The sequence below is a fragment of the Festucalex cinctus genome, chromosome 13 (assembly GCF_051991245.1).
Source record: "Festucalex cinctus isolate MCC-2025b chromosome 13, RoL_Fcin_1.0, whole genome shotgun sequence".
NCBI classification, from domain to species: Eukaryota; Metazoa; Chordata; class Actinopteri; order Syngnathiformes; family Syngnathidae; genus Festucalex; species Festucalex cinctus.
The window spans coordinates 9,823,047-9,842,777 of NC_135423.1; the positions used below are offsets into that span (position 1 = coordinate 9,823,047).

Below are 19,731 nucleotides of genomic sequence, written 5' to 3' on the forward strand. Positions count from 1 at the left end.
ATGAAAATTGCAGCTCAACTTGACTGAATTTTAATGTCAGCTTTCCACAGGAAACAGACAAAATTTGGACATCCACTTTCTGCCTGAAGTTCACTTTGGGCTGCCCAAACTCAACCAAATCACAACTTTCTGCCAAGAACTGATTTAAAAAAAGAAAAAAGAAAAAGGCCTTAAGAGGCTTCCACACAAAATCAATCAAATTTGACGGAGGTTCCTGCCAAGAAGAAGTAGAAGGAGTTTGTTTCTGAGTGTTTATTTTTTTAATTGATGTCATACAAGTGAGACGGAAAAAAAACAGGAAGACGAAGATGACACAAGTCGGCATAGAAATTAATGTTCATAAATAATACACATTTTAAAAAAAAAACAAAAAAAAAACACGCACACACAAAAAGACACCTTGTCCGCTTGTGATGACATCATCAGCCACCATCTTTGTTGTGGTCGCTGCGATGGTGTCAAAATAGTCTTTATTGTCCATTTGGCAGATCGCAGGTTAAATCCGAAGGGGGCGGCCACTTTCCAGCCCCCAGCCCAAATCCTATCAGATGCTACATATCCAGGAGAAGGAGGGGCCAGTGAAATCTGTGCTCACCTTAAAAAAAAGCAGCAAGTGTTTCTTGGATTTGATTGGAGGCAGCTGGTGCCCGTCGAGACGCGTCGCTCGCTCGCTCACTGCTGCTTGGAACGCCAAAAGCGCGACGCGATGGAGCCCAGAGACAGACCCGATTTCTTCTGCTGCGACCACTCGCCCACGCGCTGCTCCTCCTCCTGCACACGCACGCACATTGTTAATACAGGTTTGTCGCAATCATCCCAAACATTGGCTGGCGACCAGTCCGCTCCAAATTCCCCGTGTTGAAATAGCAAGCGGCTCCACAAAAGTCAGCACACCCCTCACACATTTCATAACATCTTTTCAGACAAAAAAAAAAAAAAAAAAAGTCGGCGGTCTACAGCTGATTTTCTTTCCTCAAATACAGCCATTAACCCCTGGCAACAAAAGTGAGTACACCCTTAAGTGAAAATGTCCAAATTATCGAGAGGTAATTACAATTAAGAATACATTAGTTTGATTATTTTGCCGCATGAAAAAAAATGTAATTCTTTCATTAGATAATAAAAATGTAATTTCTTCAGGTACATGTTAAATATCGCAATAATATTAATAACTATATTCAGCAACTATATCGCATGTTTTTCCAATATCGTGCAGCCCTAGCTAAAAGTATCTGCAGAAATGTGTGGGAGGGGTGTGTTGACTTTTGTGAGATTGAGTTGATACTGGTTGCAACTAATCAAACCGCAAACAAATGTCGTCCGTTTTCGATGCGTCGATGCACGCACGCACCTGCGCCAGCTGCGCCTGCCTGCGCTTGAAGGCGTCTATGGGGTCGTCCTCGGCGGCGTAGTTCTCCAGCACCGAGCGCACGTCGTCCACGCCGCTCAGCGCGATGGCTGTGGTGAGGCAGAGCGGTCAGGCGGCCGTCGTGGCGGAAACGGGCCGGTGGTGACGGAAACGCTTACTCTTGAGGAAGTTGGCCAGGTCGTAGAGCGTGCGGTCGTCCGAGTTGCCGTCCCACTTCTTGAGCGCCACCCCGTTGAACGGCTGCAGGCTGAAGGCTTCGCGCTTGCAGTCCACCACGATCACTTTGCTGCCGTCGCGGTTCAGACACGACACGTCCTGAACACACGCATGCGTGCGCACCAGGAGAGACGTGAATACACACATACATGCACGACGACACAAAAGATTTAACACACGTGTTAATAAACAAATACAAAAAACTAGGGCTCAATTATGAAGAAAATATTAACTCATTCACTCGCAGCCATTTTCACTGAAGCAACCCCCTGCGCTCCCAACTTTTGCTGGATTTGAACTGATTTTGCAAGGCCCACAGAATATTGTGCTCTACTGTTCTAAAAACATGGAACCTAACAGAAGAAACAGAGTCTTTTCTTTCATAAAAAGTATATTTCTATCCGTTTCAGTTTTGTAGCAATTAGCATTAGAATATGGGGAAACAGCTTTTCAACATGACCCTGGTTGATCTCTTATACTTTGCTTCCACCTGCTGGCCATTTTTGTAATTACTACCATTTTTCTCACCGTTCTCTGCAGTTGAGAGAAGCTTATCAAAGCCTTCTGTATATCCTAGCATAAAAAACAAAACAAAAAACGTACAAGTATGTCTTTGGGTCACTAATACATTTAAAATAGAATGAATTTATACGTTTGTGGGAGCAAATGAGTTAATCATGATTAATTTGATAATAATTGAAATGACGTTTAGGACAATAATTTGCTTTTTGGTACAAAACAAGAAAATGTTTAAACATGCCCAAAATATTAAGACAAATACATTTCTTTGAAACACTATAGTTATGAAAGTTCCTTTTGGACCTAACAACATTGATTAGTCAGTAAAATTTAAAATATGTGCAAATATATACATTTAAACCACTCAACATTAGTATTAATAATTTTTATTTACGATAATGCTGATTTTGTAACTGCGGAGTGCAATTGAAATTGTAATTGAATTCCAATTAATTGCACAAACAATACAAACTATTAAGACGAGGTTGAAAACATTTTTATTTATTTTTTTAATTTTTTTAAGAATGATTTCAATCAAATTTAACATCTCAAAAAATGATAAAAATTTTGCTTGGTCCTTTGCGGTTTAGCTTTTGTGTTCTAAATTTGCCGCGCTGTTTATTTGTGTGTTTTTCCATCAGCTGCGTGTTTATTAATTTGTTTTGCACTGGAGTCGTTGACCTTTTTGGCGCCTGCTGAAAACTTTTGAAGACTCAAACACACTTTTTATGTGGCAGGCAGCTGGTGCGTGCGCGACAGATGGGGAGGGACGCTCGCTGCCGGTCGTGCCATCTCCCCTTAAAAGTGCTCGTGCGTGCGTGCGTGCGTGCGTGTTCATTCCCAGCAGAAACATCAATCAATCGTCTGCAGCAATGAATAAAACGCAATCGATTCGACAGGCCTTCCAATTGGACGTTTGGCGATGTCACATAATTGATGGTGGTCGCTAATGTGAAATTATGGATCGCTAACACAGTTCAACAGCTGCCTAATTTTAGCATGCAGATATCGGGGACCATTTTAAGCAGTTACGCAGACCCCAGCAAAGGCCCAATCAACAGTTGTGATGATCACATTGTGCGAATCATTTTCACTCCCCGAACGAAATGAAAAAACGTTAAAGGGATACTTTACTTATTTAGCCATTTTTGGCAGTCAAACATTAATATTTTGCCTATAATAAATGTGATATTTTCATTATTTTTCACGTCCAATTAGTACCTTTAAAAACACATTTTGCAACTTGCTGTCGACTGAAAATGACATCACAAGGGCTCAGGTAACCAATCACAGCTCAGCTTGTGAATGTCACCTGACCAACAGCTGAGCTGTGATTGGTTACCTGAGCCCCTGTGATGTCATTTTCAGTCGACAGCAAGTTGCAAAACGTGTTTTTAAAGGTACTAATTGTACATGAAAAATAACAAAAGTATCAAATTAATTACAGACTAACTTTAACTTTTTATTGCTATCATGGGCTAAATAAGTGAAGTGTCCCTTTAAAGCTGACGATGCTCAACGATTGTCGATCGCCACCTCGACTCCTCCCGCTCGTCTTTTCTATCAGTCTGAAGCGCCTCTCACAGGTCAGCTTTGCTACTACACCAAAAGAGCAGCAAGTTGACGCGTGAAAGATCTTCAACTTCTTACATACAAAAATCCCAAATTAAAACAATAAAAAAATAAATAAATAAACCCTCAAGCATCAGCTGTCACGCTTTCCGTCAAGACAAACGAGGACAACAACAGGAAAGCGGCTACACTTGATTGCGCCTCGCCACGTACGCTGCCAACACAGTTGTTTTTTAGAGAGAGACATTTTTTGCAGCTGGGGGATTTCCACCACCTGAGGGCCTCCTTAAAAATAAAATAAAAAACAAACAAACAAATGACCACTGATGATTTGTGTCACAGTTTATCAGATGTGACAAAAGCAGTGAAGGGAAAAAAAAGGATTCAACTACCGTATTTTCCGCATTATAAGGCGCACCTAAAAGCCTTCAATTTTTTTTTAAAACTGACCCTGCGCCTTATAATCCAGTGCGCCTGATATATGGATCAATACTGAGCCGCAACAGGTCTCGTTGTCAAGACGCTATCGGTGACCCTGCATGATCGGTGACGCGCATGCGCAGAAGATCTCGCCATCTTGGATCGCTAGCTAATACCAATAATTTACCTCTGAGAAAATAATAAAACAGCTGTTTATTCATTTTGGGAGTGAATGGAGTTGTCAAAAAGCTGGTTTGTAATCTATTAATAAAGTTTGACTGACCTATCCGACTGTTTTGTTGACATTCCCTTTAGCGCAGCACCATCTAATGGATGCATAACGTAACCCCAGCCTCTACTGTAGTGTCTTTTATATGGAAAACGTTTTAAAATATGTCATTCATTGAAGGTGCGCCTTATAGTGCGGAAAATACGGTACTTTACTTTGAAGGACAAAAAGAAGTTTGACTTCCAATTATACAGAAGTGTTGCAAACAAGCAAAAAAAAAAAATCCTAAGTTGGCTACTGTGATTGACCACAAAGATTGAAGTGGATTGAGGAGTTTCATTTTGACAAAAGTAGTGCTTTCCTGACCATCACACCTTCACTCGACTTGGTGCTTTGGGTTTACATTACAAGTTACACTTGGTTTTGTAACGTCAACAAGATTTAAAATAAATACATAAATACATGCATGGAAAGTGGTCATCCCGCACTGCGATGTGAACGGAGCCGAAGATGTCGACAGAATCATCTTTGAATAAACACGCTTGGGGAGAGCAGATAAGACTTTCTTCAAACTCATTTACGACATAACACTGACTCTCGTTGACCTTGCGATAACGGCCGAGTGCGGCGTTTTGAGCGGAAGCGGCAAAGGCCGAGGAAGACAGCGAGTAGATGCCAGCGCGCTGCCGACCCTCATCCTCATCGGCGGCAGGATGCGGGCCGGCAAACAATCGCAGGATGTCGCGCGGGCACGCGGCTCTGCCGATGGTCTCCGACTCTGAAGACGGCCTGCCTGGAGGGAGCGAAGTCTCGTTAAGCTACGACAAACATCGGCGCCCACTCTGATTGTTTTCCCGGGACGTCAACACTGGAACGTCGTCCATGTACAGTCGCACATGGACAGATAAATCTAAACATATACTGCCCCCAGGTGGCTAGAGTTTGATTGTTAAAATAATCATCAGTTGAAAAACCGCCTAGTTAACCCAAGTAATCAGTGCAGAAATAGTTATCGGCCAATCACCACTCACAGATGACAGGCATGGGAATTGGCAGTATGGGAAGACTCCCGGTGCGAACGCCAGCCGATTGGCAAGTGAGGGATCGTTGTCGGCGGACACGCACCTTGACGTGATGTCCCTCCATGTAGCGCGTGGCGTCTCGGAAGAGACGATACAGGACAAAACCCTGCGGGTCGATGCCGTCAATCAACGGGTACGCCGTCTGCACCCACAAAAAGACACAAACTCATTTTAATGACTTTGCAAAATGTTGGAATGACATCGCCCGGGCAAAAAATGTTGACTGCACATTGGCAGTTTTGTGCTTGCGTACTATTGGCGTCCTTAAACGTCATTTGTCCAAGCATCAGGTGCCGAAACATCTGCATTAACCGCATAAAGCTTTCCAAACCTCAAATTCACAAACTAGATGTCACTCACTTGACCAATATAACTGTCGGATTGAATATAAAGTGTGGCTCAAACAGGCCGCTGAGCCATTTTGCATGTGAAAATGTTGCCACGACACGTCAGCACATCAATGACGGCATTAACAAAATAATCAAAAGCTGCTTAACGCATGCGTTTTGCTCTTCTGACTGGACTCAAGTCAAAGCTACTTGGTGGCGATATTTGGAAGAAATTAAAATTCACTGCTTGAATCATTTGAAAAAATAGAAAAGGGATAAAATAAAAATGTGAATTACAATTGATACCGCTAGTATTTTTAATACTTCAAACACAGACAGGTGATTTTAAAGTGAGATGTCCCATGTTGCTGAGCGCTAGTGTGCCACCTGACAGCTGTTCTTCACCAGCAAAGGATTACAAGCGTGTCCACCGATGAACTTCCACGATGACGACACATAGCCTGGAGACCGACGACAAGCGTGTGTGCGTGCGTGTGTGTTATCAGGTCTCACCATGCCGGTCTCTGCGGTGAAGATGATGATCTCGTAGAGCGGCGCCAGCTGCTGGAACAGGTAGTCGATGCCGGGTCGTTTCTTGAAGCGCCACCCGGTTGCCAGCTGGAAGTGCACACCGAGCACGTTGTGACTTTCTTTGGGGCTCGAGTCCAATCGAGTCAAAATTTACAAGAGGGACGGACAAGTCATTCTTGGTGGTTGTGAAGTGTTTGAATATGCGCAACCGTTGCTTAAAATGTTGTAACACCACCACATAGATGCTAATTGTTAGCCCTTTCCCACTGTACATTAGCATTAAGCTAGCAGACTAAAGGCTATGCTACGGCTGTTTGAAATACTGTTTGTTTTCTGTTTATTTTTTTAGAATCAATTGCATGAAACAGCTTTTCTCCCAAGCTGATATTCCCAAGTTGACGAGTTCGCTGCCATCACACAATGCTCGCAACTCAAGTCAAGACAAAAAAAAAATGGCAGATTGATGGCTTCTATCAGGAAAAATTCACAAGTGGAGGTCCCTCGTAGCCCAATGCGCTGCTGCCATGTCGGAAGCTAACCAGCTAAGTAGCACGGCTAACATCAAACCCGAGAAGTACAAAACCAGAATGAACCGGACTGGATGAAAACGGACGTCAACCAGACCAGATGTGACAGCAGTATACCACATGATGAGGCCAGGATGAGACCGAAGCAGAATATTTGCGTGCAGCCGTACCGACCACTCCGGGTGCAGCAGCACGTCGGTGAGCTCCAGGACGAGCGTGTACGGCGGTTGGTAGTACGGCTCCTTGACCGGGTCTGGCAGCAATTTGGGGCTGGTGGGCTCGATGATCATCTGACGGAATCAAAACACAAGACCTGAGGATCTCGGCGATCGTTCAGTCCAGGTTGGAGATCTGCAGTCCACCCACCTGTCTGTAGTCCTGGAAGTACTTGACGGTTCTCTTCAGCTGCTGGACCACTGGAGGCTCTGAAAGAGAACATCCGGCCGTTAAGCTACCTGAGACAAAATTAGATTTTTCTTTTGTCACAAAAACAAACAAAATATGTCAGAAAAGTTCCAGGACTGGTGACACTGAAGATCAGCCACAAAGTATTGATTCATTTGTGATTCCTTCACACATTTGCAGCATGCGACGGCCGTCAGTAGCCGGCTAGCCGTCCGCTAATGACGTGTCCAGCTGCCACCGTGTTAATGACTAACGCTAATCAAGACGTCCGTCCCTGTGGGGCCGCCCATCGCCACCATAATAGTGGCACACCGCACGTGGCTGCTCCCTAAGCGTATTGGGACGCACGCGCGGATGCTAGGACGCGAACCGGCCGTGCTCCCCGGGGACCGCAGCAGCGTGTTTCAAGCAGGAAGCAGCCATCTGCTGCAACTCGCCATGAGGACACTCGCATCATTCTCACCCGAAGATACAGTACAACCACAGAAGAGCGGCCACAAATGAATAGGAGGGCTGCAGAATATCATTTGGAATGTACATTTGGAAAAAGGTCCTTTTGGTCAATGTAAACATCTTTAATTATTGTTTCAAACAAATAAACCTTAAAAAAAAGCATAGATATTAGAGCCTTATGTCAGGTTTTTTTGCCCCCTCCAAAATAAATAAACCACATTGGTGACCACTGATCAACATCCTCTGCTTCATTGAGCAACCACTTCAAAGTGTGTTCAGCACAACTCATTTGAAAGGGGACACAGGAAAAGACACAAGCATCATTTGAACACACAACGACAGAGACAGCAGACGGAGGAGCGCAAAAACAAGCAAAGGAGGGAAAGAGGGAGGGAGGACTTTCAGAAAGGTAATGGAGGGAAAAAGATGAATGAAAGATAAACAGAAAGAAAGGCTGAGGAATGCAATGGAGGAAGGGCCCAGGTGAGAGAACGGGAGAATGGGAGCTAGCTAGAGGAGAGGAGGAGGAGGAGGAAGAAGAGGAGATCAACCAGGAGAGGAGGAAAAAAAAGGAGTGCAAAGAGAGGAGAGAGCAGGCAGGCAACAAGAAAATACAAGCGGAGGTAAACAAACATGGCGACGCAGCACAGAAGCAGACATTTGGAGCGAGGAGGAAACTGACTGCTGACATTAATTTGATGTCTTGAAATGAAAAACACAAATGACGCCCACTTGCGTCATGGGATTGTCCGTGTGTCGCCGTCGTGCATACGGAAGTAACTGCCCGCTCACGCATGTGAACCCGTTTTATCACAAAAACACTTTTTTTGACTGCATGTACACGTCATGTGGAAGAAGCGCATGAGGATGTTATTGGGGGGCTTCAGCAGTCATCGCTTGCTGACTTTTCCTCCCTTTTTTTGTCCACAGTTTGTTATGTACGTGGTCAACAAACAAGACCCCCGCCCGCCCCTTTCCGCACTTTACGTGCGCATGTGCGTGTGTTGATGTTTATGTCGCCCACATCAGCAAGTGAAATCACACAGCAGGAATGTTCTGGAACTTTGAGAGAGAACAACTCCTCCACCATCTTGATGCGTGCACACATACACACACACACACGCTATCTGCCCACAATCACCGTACACGCACACCTGCACTCACAACACACAAACATTTACACTACATGCACACGCTCACATTTCACACAAACGCAACACACATTAACAGTACTCAGACTGCAAGTATGCACGTCCACGCACGCAAGCGCTTTCCAATGAATGAAAACATTTCAAGATGCACGGTAAACGTCTACACAACATCCCAAGTTTGTTGTCTCCATCAGATATACACACGTACACTTCAAGCTTGTGTAAACACACTGGCCTAAAGTCATTCCAATGTCGAAACAACATGCGAGTTTCCATCTTAGACAACAATATTTTTCTCTTTTAACGCAAATGAATATTGGCTCCAAATATCGGTTATCGGCCTTAATGTTATTAATGAGTGTGCACGCAAGATTTGTTTCTCAGGTGGTAAGAAGCAGATTTAGTAGTGGCTTTTATGTGATGATTAACATTCAGGTCAGAGTAAACTTTCAGTGACATGGAGTACAGGTGAACGCTGATATTGGACCATTCATTTTTCTGGCCAAAAAAAAAACAAGCAAACAAATCACTTCCCTCTTATTTGAGCTGGAGAAAAAGGCACTTGTTGCTTTGATGAATATACTCACTAAATGAAAGCAAGTCATGACAAAGTGTCATCTGCAATGAGTAAGTTGAAAACAGATGATGTGGTGCTCCATAATTTGGGCAAGGCGCAGCATATAAATATTAAATACAAGTGGTCCAAGAACGGAGCCTTGTGGAACCCCGCATGTGATCGACGTATGTTTACGCAATAATTGACACAAACAAGTCCCTATCTTGCAAGTAGCATTTGAAGCAATGTAAAACAATCCCAGCTCACTCTAGCAATCAAGTGTCATCTCATATGAAAAACACAGATGCCTTTTTCACATGTCAAAACGTGTTTTCAATGATGGTGTTGCAATTTAAAAGGTCACAGGTGTACAGAGGGAGTTCAACTGTAACGAGAGCCCGTGTTTTTCTTGCTCTTAAGGTTCTCCATAAACAAACTTTTCTGCCTGTTGAACTCTACCCAAAACTTTCTTGGCGGTGCATTGAAGAAGACCTGCTACGTGCCGTTTAAGGAATATCACACTCAGGTGCTTCGGCTGCACAAACGTCACACACAAATCCAACAAGACAGGGGAAAGTGTTCACAGTACTCACCTTTGTCAAACTCATCGGGAATCTGTGAGACAAGGAAAACAGACAACTATTAGAAAAAACGTTTGCACGTGCACACATCAGACAAAAGTGTTAAGTGTGAGCAACAGTTCTTTTTATTGAGAGCAAACTGGGACAAAACTTGAGGGAGCAAACAGAGTGACACCTGTTGCCTAAAGAGTGACAAAGATGAATGATGATGACATTTCACTTTCGCTGGTCTCAATTTATGGCGGATTATTCACTGGATCACAGGATTTTGCTGCATCCATTTTTGCACACGTTAGCAATAAGCGAGTTGTACTTGCTGCCGACTAAAAATTACATCACAGTTGCTCAGTGCTCATCTTGCAAACGTCACATGACCAAATCCAGAAAACAAGTGACCCATGACTGGTGGTTATTTACTAAGAATTTATTTATATTTTTAAACAAATATTTTTAAAACAAAATACATGATGTTCAATGCAAAAATAGCAGTTTTTATTGACCCAAATCTTTCAAAAAGGTCATTTTAGAGCACTGTCATTTCAATACGGTGATACTGCGATATTTTTCTTTGTGGTTCTCATTACGTCAGACTTTAAAGAGATACTTTACTTATTTAGCTATTTTTGGCAGTCAAACATGAATATTTTGCCTAAAATAAATTTTATATTTTCATTATTTTTCATGTACAATTAGTACCTTTAAAAGCACATTTTGCAACTTGCCGTCGACTAAAAATGGCATCACAAGGGCTCAGGTAACCAATCACAGCTCAGCATGTGAATGTCACATGACCAAACCTAGAAAATATGTGAGCTGTGATTGCTTACCTGAGCCCTTGTGATGTCATTTGCAGTCGACAGCAAGTTAAAAAATGTGTTTTTAAATGGTACTAATTGTACGTGAAAAATAATGAAAGTATCAAATTAATTATAGACAAAATATTAACTTTTTATTGTTATAATGGGCTAAATAAGTGAAGTATCCCTTTAATATCAGCTCCTTTCCTGACGCCGTCACAAAACTTTAAAAAGGATCTGTGGGAACATGACACACAAAAAAAAAAAAAAGGAGGTGCGACTGAGGCCATTAAAGCGTCGTCGGCACCTCGGCATGAGGCGAGTGGGGGAGACACGTTCCCGCAATCTCACCCCGCCCCCACCCCTCGTCTTCTCCCAGCATGCAAACTTTGCATCCCCAAAAGTGCGACGGGCACATGAGAGTTGCAGCGCCATTTGCATCATGAGCTCGTCACACCTCATTAGCGCATCCACTGCAACGCGCCGCTGGATTCCACCACTCACTCAGATCAACTGTATCATTATGGCAACTGCACTGGGGAGCATGAAAACACAAACATTGTGTTTCAATTTAACATGCACACAAAATACGAATTTGGGGCCATGAAGTCGGTATAATGTGCACACATGATTAATATTTGGGTCATTCCAGAATCGAATCAAGTCACCCACTTGGCATGAACCCAGCGTAGGCCCAGGTAGGAGCTGGTCATTCATGGGCACTGCCTGATGTTAAAATGAACCATTGCAAAGCAAGTGTGCTTTATACATAATCATTTCAAAACAAACGTCGCCAACTTGTAATGTGCAATGTGTTACGCTCTTTTGTGCGTTTACAGGGATTGTTTTGACTGGATGGGTCTCGTGCCAAGGCAGAATATTCATTAGTGAGAACTGTTAGCAAGTGGTCACAAAAGCCTCCGTCGCGTGCATTGTTGGCCTCTCGAGGAGGAGGAGGAAGATGAAGTGAGGAGAAGTGTGCCTGCACTTTGAAGTGAGGCGCAGGAAACAATCAAGGACTCGACACAAGCGTGCGAGGAACATCCCGCCAGACGACACGTGCGCACCGCTGCCCTCTGCAGGACAAACACCAGCAGACATGTCAAAGGCACAATTCTTCTTTTTTCTTTTTTTTTTTTTTAAAAACCACTGCCTCTCATTCATGTGATATTGTCACAATTTGGAACCTAACGCAGAGCAGAAAGTGGAGGGAAGCATTTTTGCTTGTAAAGATTTATTATCTTTATCACGGTGTTATGAAGGGAAATGTTACTTGTTTAGTTGTAAATAGTATATTGCATATTTAGAAACAAAAACCTAATGTATATACAGGGTGTTCCAAAAGGGTTGACCCCATTCTAAATGCCCATATCTCTGAAACTACTTGAGGGATCTTAATGAAATTAAATACACTTTATGTTGAAGGTCATAAGTTTTATTGGTTAAATTTACAAAGAAAAGAAAATTTGTGAAGAAGGCATGCTGCACTGTCTTCGGTGACTGAGTCCGAGCATACTCTAACACGCAAAATGCCTTTTCTCTTTTGAAATGAACGGCATTGCTTAACCTGAAAAGATAGAAATGCCAAACATTACACACAAAAACTTGAAACGTTTCTACATAAGATGTGAAAATTTGAGGCCATTCCAACGAAAATTGTCAAAATTATTGGCCTACGAAATGGGGTCAACCATTTTGGAACACCCTGTATAACTAATTTATTATTGGCAGATGTCATTTTTAGTATAATGGCCCCCAGGCCATTGTTTGGACATCTCTGGTGGAAAGACTAAAGATGATTTTGCGTTGCGGGTGTGACCACAGAATGAGCGTCTCGAGGCGCCACTTGCCCATTCAAGTCACGAGGACATGTTGACGGCTGGCGTCACAAGTGTGGCGGCGCGGACGCGTGACCTGTGCCTCGCGTGATCTGTGCCTCGCGCGGGTGTGATAAGTGTGCTCGTTGACGCCCGCAGGAAGTCCACAACGCTAACGACGGTCGTCGCAATCACACGTCTGCGGCCACCAAATTGATAGCAAATGTCTCGCCCGTATTCGGGCATCATTTTTACATAATGTAACATTGTTCTTACACATTCAAGTCAATTCATGTTTATATTAGCGGTGCCAAGGTAATATTGCCACCATTTGGGTTTTGAAAGGGTATTTGGCTGTATGTAAACATAGTCAATGATATAATTGACAAAGACACTGCAGTCGATATAAAAACGCAAAAAAAAATGTCGTCCGATCTTTTCTGTGCAAGGTCTAGTTGTCATCATGAAAAGAAAAGAAAAAAACATTTTTGGCCAAAACAATAGTGCTTGACGACGTCTTTGAAGCGGACGTGCCGTGGCGCAAATGTGATAAGTGTGCAGACGCAGACGCTCGTCTTGGGACGCGTGCGTGTGAAAAGTGTGCTCTTTGTTGGACGCCGCTGGCAGGAAGTGAAACGTGGTCGCCACATGCGCTCCGTCGCACCCACCTCGTCAGCCCGTCACCATGGTGACCAAAAGGACAAGATGCTTGACAAACTACAGCACTATGTGCGACACACAAAACGTTATGAGATAAACAATGAAGAATCTTTTCACTCATGTGAGAGTCTTCAAAAATAATCAGAATTTAGTCGCACATTTTTCCAAAGAATGAAAGCCTTATTCTGAAAAGACGAAGACTGCAGACTTTGTTTGTTTTTTTTGGGTTATTTTGCTTGGTTTGTATTATTTCCGGGAAACACAACAAGAATCAATGAAGCCTTTTTTTGTTTTGGGAGGAAAAAAGCTGCTTTTTTTTTCCTCCCCATTACGTTGTTTGTTTTTAAGAAAAGTGCACCTGTTTTCCCTGAAGGAAAACGTCACCATCATTTCACCTAAATTAAGCTTTGTTTACAGAAAGTGACTTTTTTTTTTTTTTTTTAAATAGAAGAAATTAGTATTGGTGGGACTGATATTACGAGAACTAAACCTTATTTAAAATAAATAAATAAATAAAAACAAGTATTAGGTTGAGAATTTAGTGGTATTGTATATATTGTATATTTTTTAAGTACCGTTTGCTCCCCAGAGTATAAAGTTACCGGCTCAGTCCTGTTCATATTAATTTCATTTAACCAGGTTAGTCCTAATGAGATTAAAATCCTCGTTACCTCTGTTACAATAAGTCAATAAAGTCAATATAATAATTAATAGGTATTATTTGAAATAAAATGTATATTTTTTAAGAATAGTCATGCTTGTTTCACAGAGGCATAAGTTGTAAAATAAAGAACAAAGTCTTATTTTTAACAGTTAATTGTTTTTCTAGAAACATTTTGGAGTGAAAAGGCATATTATGAGAAGAAAGTGCTTAAATAAGTGAAGTGCGCATCTCAAATTCAAGGTGCATTATGGGTAGCGGCGTGGTGCATTGTGGGTAGGCGAAACTACCAAACGGTCATTGAAAATGAATTGGATCCAATGGAATCGGCTCTGATATAAACGTTTCAACTGGAAAGTTGCTGTTTTTTATTAACATGCATAGCATGTGGTTTACTGACATCTGGGAAGTTGATTTGCAAGCTTTACAGTGTACAGTTACGCAAAGATTGTTACCGCTCTAATCTTCGCAATTCAAATTGATAGGGCAGTTGGTAGCCTCGTTTTTTCCCTCGCGCATGCGCAAACTTAATGCGCACTTCGCTTATTGTTAGAACTGCAAAATGGTGTCTGAATCTTTGAGAAAAATATTGCTGTTCGCAATAAGAAGCAGGCTGCGCGTCTGGGAACCGCAATCATCATAAAACGTTTCTCACAGTGGCAGCTTCAAAGCCAAGCAGGAAGCGTCGCAACAAAAGGTTAGGTGTGCCGTGGTGGGTGTGAGAAGTGTGCCCTTTGAAGCCAAGTGCTGCAGGTGGGCCGATCGGGATCGCTGGACCACTTTGATGCTGCCCAGCCTCCTCAAAAGTCCAATAGACTCTCCAATAAAAGTTGGGGCATGCCAAAATTGTCGCCTCTGCATCAAACTTAGACGCTCGTGGCGTGCGTGCCGGCTACAAAAGGTGAGAGAAGTGTGCTGCGTTGTCACTTGAAAGGGGAACAGTTTGAATGACGCACATCAATTGGTCAAAAAAAAAAGAAAAAAAAAAAAGTGTCCACTTATTAGATCGAGCTAAAAACTGGTATTTTTTTTTCAGGGCGAATACCACTACGGATCATTAGTAGTCAAAGATAACCGACATTTGGATATTGTGACATTTATTTGCAGTTAAAGTGGGGGAAAAAATAGTGGCGTCAACATTTTTAAAAAGACAAATACCAACTTTTAAATTTGTTGAAATGTCATAAATCATAATGCTTGTAATTCAAATTTCCTCACCAAAGCCTGTTATGAAGTATTCACTTGTTGACCTTTTGGTTTTCACGCACACACACACAATATTGCGTATTGTTGGAGGGCTTGATTTCATAAGCTTTGCCTTTGTCTTCTCGTTTTAGTTTTATTTTAGTTGTATTTTATCTCAGTATCACACTTCTTGAACTGTTTAAAATACATTATTCGACTTGGACCGCTTAAGTAAGTGTGCGCGTGCCTTTGTGTGTGTGTGTGTGTGTGTGTGTGTGTGTGTGTGTCCCCACCTGATTTCCTTGTTCGTCCAATGAATTGGTCCCTGAAAATGAAGAAAGACAAAAAGAGTAAACAAACATGTCATTTTTCCCAAGCATGAAGTACATGAACGCCCCAGGTAGGGCTCACCACTCAATTTCAATTTTTGAAGACGTACGCCCGCTGTTGATTTTCATGCCTGCGACAATATGTGAGAGACGTCACCTCACATTTTTCAGCAAAAAAACAAAAATGTTGGCGTAAGGAGCACAAAACAAGGTGAAAGGTCAACCTAAATATTTCTTTCCCGTTGGAAATTGATGCAAAATTGTACCTGCACTAGAGAAGCAATAATTCGTCAATTAAACAACAATTATTTTGACAATTGATGAATCCTTTCGAGCCCTTGCTGAACTTCATATTTTCCAACTGTTCTGATTGGACAGTAAATAACATAATGAACAGTAAATATTCTTCAAGCTCTGTGGTCCTCCATGAATGCAGATCGATTAGCTTTTGTGTACTTTTTTCAAAATAAGACATTTGCAATCATCCGCTTTGAATGAATGATCAACATTTATGCTGATTTTCTGACATGTTACGGACCAAACCAATGAAAGAGTTTATAGTTATACTTATAGTTATGTTTTCCTGCACTGTCAAGTTTAAATAATGCCTTTAAAAAATAAAAAATAAAAAAAAAGGATAGAAATGAAAATAGTTTATTTCTAATCCAATTAATTAAAACAATACTGCTTGATAATTAATGGTGAGTACATTTTTGTGATATTCTAATGAATATGTACTCACCACCTACTTTGCGGGTACTTTGCATGTTTTGGGTGTACGATGGCCAGAAATGATGTCATGTGAGGATATTCTGAAATTGACTCATACTTAAAAACCTTTTTCCCCTCATTTACCAGATCCATTCCTGCCTCTCTTCATGCTTCCAGAAGGAAAAAAGGATAAAGCCAAACAGCATCAGCTTGGTTCTCATGAGGGAGCTGATGGGGACATTTTCCTTCGCCAATCCAAAAGTAGCAGAGAAGACCAGCTGGCAGCATCCGTCAGTGTCAACCTTCGCTGTCATCGCATCTTGAAAATTCCTCAGGATATTTCCTCTCCGGGGGGAAAAAAAAAAAAAAAAAAAAAAGGGGGCGACAACGCGGCATCCGACTTTGTGAAAAGGAGTTCCGATGGAGAATGTTGGAAAGCGACAAACAAATGAGCGTCTTCACAACTTGCCGCTTTCACCATCCAAACTCGCATTGCCGTTCAACTCTGCATGACAGTCGCAAGCTCCGCCCACAACAACGATGGCTGGGTGGGGGCACAGGCAGCCAATCATGTGCCGGCGTCGCTCACTGAAGCACAGCCCAAGTCAAGCGGATCACTTTTTCCCTTTCAGTGTTTTCTCAAGAAACACAAAAAGAAGAAGAGTCTTCCCCCATATTTTGTGGGTGATGCATTACAAGCACTTCCCTCCTCCAACACAGATTAATCAAATGATCAGCTCATCAGCAAGCTCTGTTGGAGCCTGATAACGATCATGATTATCGGAATCTGGTGTGTTGGAGGAGGTGGGAAAAAAAAACAAATTCAGGACTGCGACCATCAAGGACCGGAGTGGAAAAGAACAACAGTACGGCTTTGTGAAGCAAGTACAAGTAGACGGCAATGTACATCTGACCTAAATGTGGACAAGCCTAAAATGGTGCTGAAGTGACAGATTGAAGGGCGCAACTGCGCATCTTTTGCCTTCTTACACACGCGCACGTTGACGGACGCTCACCGAATACGTAGACGATGCTGACGGCGCCGCCCAGGCCCATCAGGCCCGCCAACCTCAGCACCATCTTCTTGGCGTAGGCCGTGTTCTCCTTCTGCTTCTTGTCGCCCGCCGCCTGCTCGTTGCCGCCGCTTGCAGCTTCGCCGCCCTCTGCGGGAGGGGGCTGACCCTGCATCACAACATATCACGCATGTCAGACCTGACACGTCTTCTCCGCAATGGCTTGAAGTCTGATCATTGCACGTTTTGACAAACAACATGGACATCTTGCTGAAAACAACAACAGTTGGTTGGTCGTCCTGGCGAACTGGCAGCGGTGCCTCCAGCGTGTGGAAATAGTTGACTAAAAATGACATCGGTAGCATGTCGATTCTGAAATCATGGAACCTCAAGTTCCAAATTGAGTTTGCTCCGTGAGCAAGGTACGTTTCTCATTGAAACAAACAGGAAGGCCAATTAATTTGACCTTATTTTGATTATAACTGTTTGCAATATAGAAATTAGCGATTAATCGGAAACTAATCAATGATCAAATTAATTGAGAATTATTTCTGATAATCAATTATTTGTTTAGCGGCCTTGTTCAATTGCATTTGTATTTTGACTGCACTACTCTTTAACAAAAAATATACAAACTTTTTAAAATTTGAAATTAATTGATTGACTTTTGAATAAATGCTAATTTAAAAAAAACAAAAAAAACAAAACAAGAAAATATAAATTTACCATGGCTCGACTGAATGAGTCTCCTCTTATCTAGTTTAATGACATTTGCCCTGAATCCAAAACGCATCCAGACAATGAAACGCCGCATGCCTGCTGATGGTGCGCTGACTACTCGCTTAGTCAATGCTTGATTAATCAGAGAGGCAGCAGATTTGAAATGTAAATATCGCTGATGGTGATGTTAATTTAATCATGGCAGTCGAATATCCTGATCAGGGTTGAATTATGATTAATTGCTCTAGTTTACTGCAACTCAACAAACAAGTGAGCGTTCATAGGAAGAGGGCTGTTGAAATCTGAATGGGTGGGAAAGTGGAGAACACGAGGCTCTGCTCCGCTCTGAGTCCTGACCTTCATGCCAATCAAATTTCAGTGCTAACGCAACACATGCAAGGACTTCCGCGCATCACATGGTGTTTGAACTCACCTACAGAGCGATGTGTGAGTGTGAGATGAAGATCCTTTTTTTTTGTTACATATACACATGTGTCCACGAAATGCGACCTCTGCATTTGACCCATGTGGGTGACAAACAGTTAAGGGGAGCAGTTGGGGTTTATCGATATTGCTCAAGGACACTGCAGCCACGTGGCCGGGAAGAACCAGGTTCCACCAGGTGGTGGGTGACGACGATCTCACCTACTCAACCATGTCTTTTTACAGGGGTCTTCCAACAGCCATGATTAAAGTTGCACACACGTTGCTAACTTTATGTCAATTGTCATCATTAGCACACACACACACACACACACACACACACAACATTGAAAGGTAGAAACTGTTTGCTCTTTTTGTTCAGCTTCAACCTCAAGAAACAATTTGAATCGCAGTTGGTGACAGTGTTAGCATGCTAGCAGTAGCTAACACCCCGTCGGAGGTTCATTGAAACGTAGGACACGCGCGGCGGAAAAACAACTCGTCCTTTTTTCGTCGGCAGGTGTTGATGACGTCCCTTACTTGACCATCTTGAAGAAAAAGCCTTCTTTAAATGTAACAATGCCTCACGACAGGTTGGACATGTTGTTTCTTTCACCTAGACGTGCCGATAAGCACCTAGGCGCTTAAATTCAGAAGCGTTCACTTGTTCCCCACCACGCCGACGTTGACTGACTGAGCAAATGGAGCGCACCCAATGCGCCTCACCTGACTCTGTAGCTGGAGCCGCTCCTGGAGAATCGCCTGCGCCAGGCCGCCCGTCGCACCGTCGTGGCCGGCCGGCTGTTTGTCCGTGGACAGTGTGCGTACGACGTCCACCGTGGCACCGCTGCGCAGCCTGAGGAAGCCCCGGCTAGCTCGCACACACATGGGAAACACACACGCTGCCGACATCTTGGATGGCGGTTACCGGCGAACGCCCTCGTCTCTTCCACTCCGCCGAAATAAAGGACAAAATCACCCGATTGGTTGCAGCATGTGACTGACAGGTGTGACAACCTCTTAGCGATGGCGGAGGCCTCTAGGAAACGAGGAAATGGGCGTGCTCTGGCTATATTGGCCAATCAGAAGCAAAAAGGAGTGTGTCCTTCAATTGCGACACAATTCTGCCATATTGGATGAGGGCAAAATCCCAAAAGTTACTACAGTTATTACAAGAACATCTAAAATTTGTCATACCAATGTTATATAAACACATGTCGCTTAATTTTTTACAGTTAAAATTAAATTAATACTAAATTACAGAAATACATCGAAATGTATGTCATACGTCAGTTTATATGACGGGACTTATTCCCTCCTTGCTTGATAGTCTGAATGAATGTGTATCGAATACAAACTACAGAAATGATCCTCTTTAAACCGGAAAACTGGTGACAACAACATATGACTGACTGCTCGTTAGCTGTGTCGTTCTTCCGGTTATGACGTATTTTGCTTGCACGTAATAAATCTCA

At 42.8% G+C, this 19,731-nt stretch overlaps 1 protein-coding gene across 3 annotated transcripts; it reads right to left on the bottom strand.

Moving 5' to 3' along the window:
* Nucleotides 1–237: 237 nt before the first annotated feature.
* Nucleotides 238–19,657, bottom strand: timm50 (translocase of inner mitochondrial membrane 50 homolog (S. cerevisiae)). 3 transcript variants are annotated; one of them, XM_077540178.1, is made up of 11 exons: nucleotides 18,983–19,657; nucleotides 17,117–17,282; nucleotides 15,354–15,385; nucleotides 9,953–9,974; nucleotides 7,161–7,219; nucleotides 6,965–7,084; nucleotides 6,250–6,354; nucleotides 5,451–5,549; nucleotides 1,528–1,684; nucleotides 1,352–1,458; nucleotides 238–771 (listed from the first exon to the last, which is right to left on the bottom strand). In XM_077540178.1, exons 1-11 carry the CDS (start codon nucleotides 19,166–19,168, stop codon nucleotides 673–675), a joined length of 1,152 nt encoding a protein of 383 aa, XP_077396304.1. In that variant the 5' UTR covers nucleotides 19,169–19,657; the 3' UTR covers nucleotides 238–672. The 3 variants fall into 3 exon arrangements, with proteins under 3 accessions (XP_077396304.1, XP_077396305.1, XP_077396306.1); XM_077540179.1 differs by having other exon boundaries at nucleotides 18,873–18,986; XM_077540180.1 differs by lacking the exon at nucleotides 18,983–19,657 and adding an exon at nucleotides 18,479–18,632.
* Nucleotides 19,658–19,731: the final 74 nt, after the last annotated feature.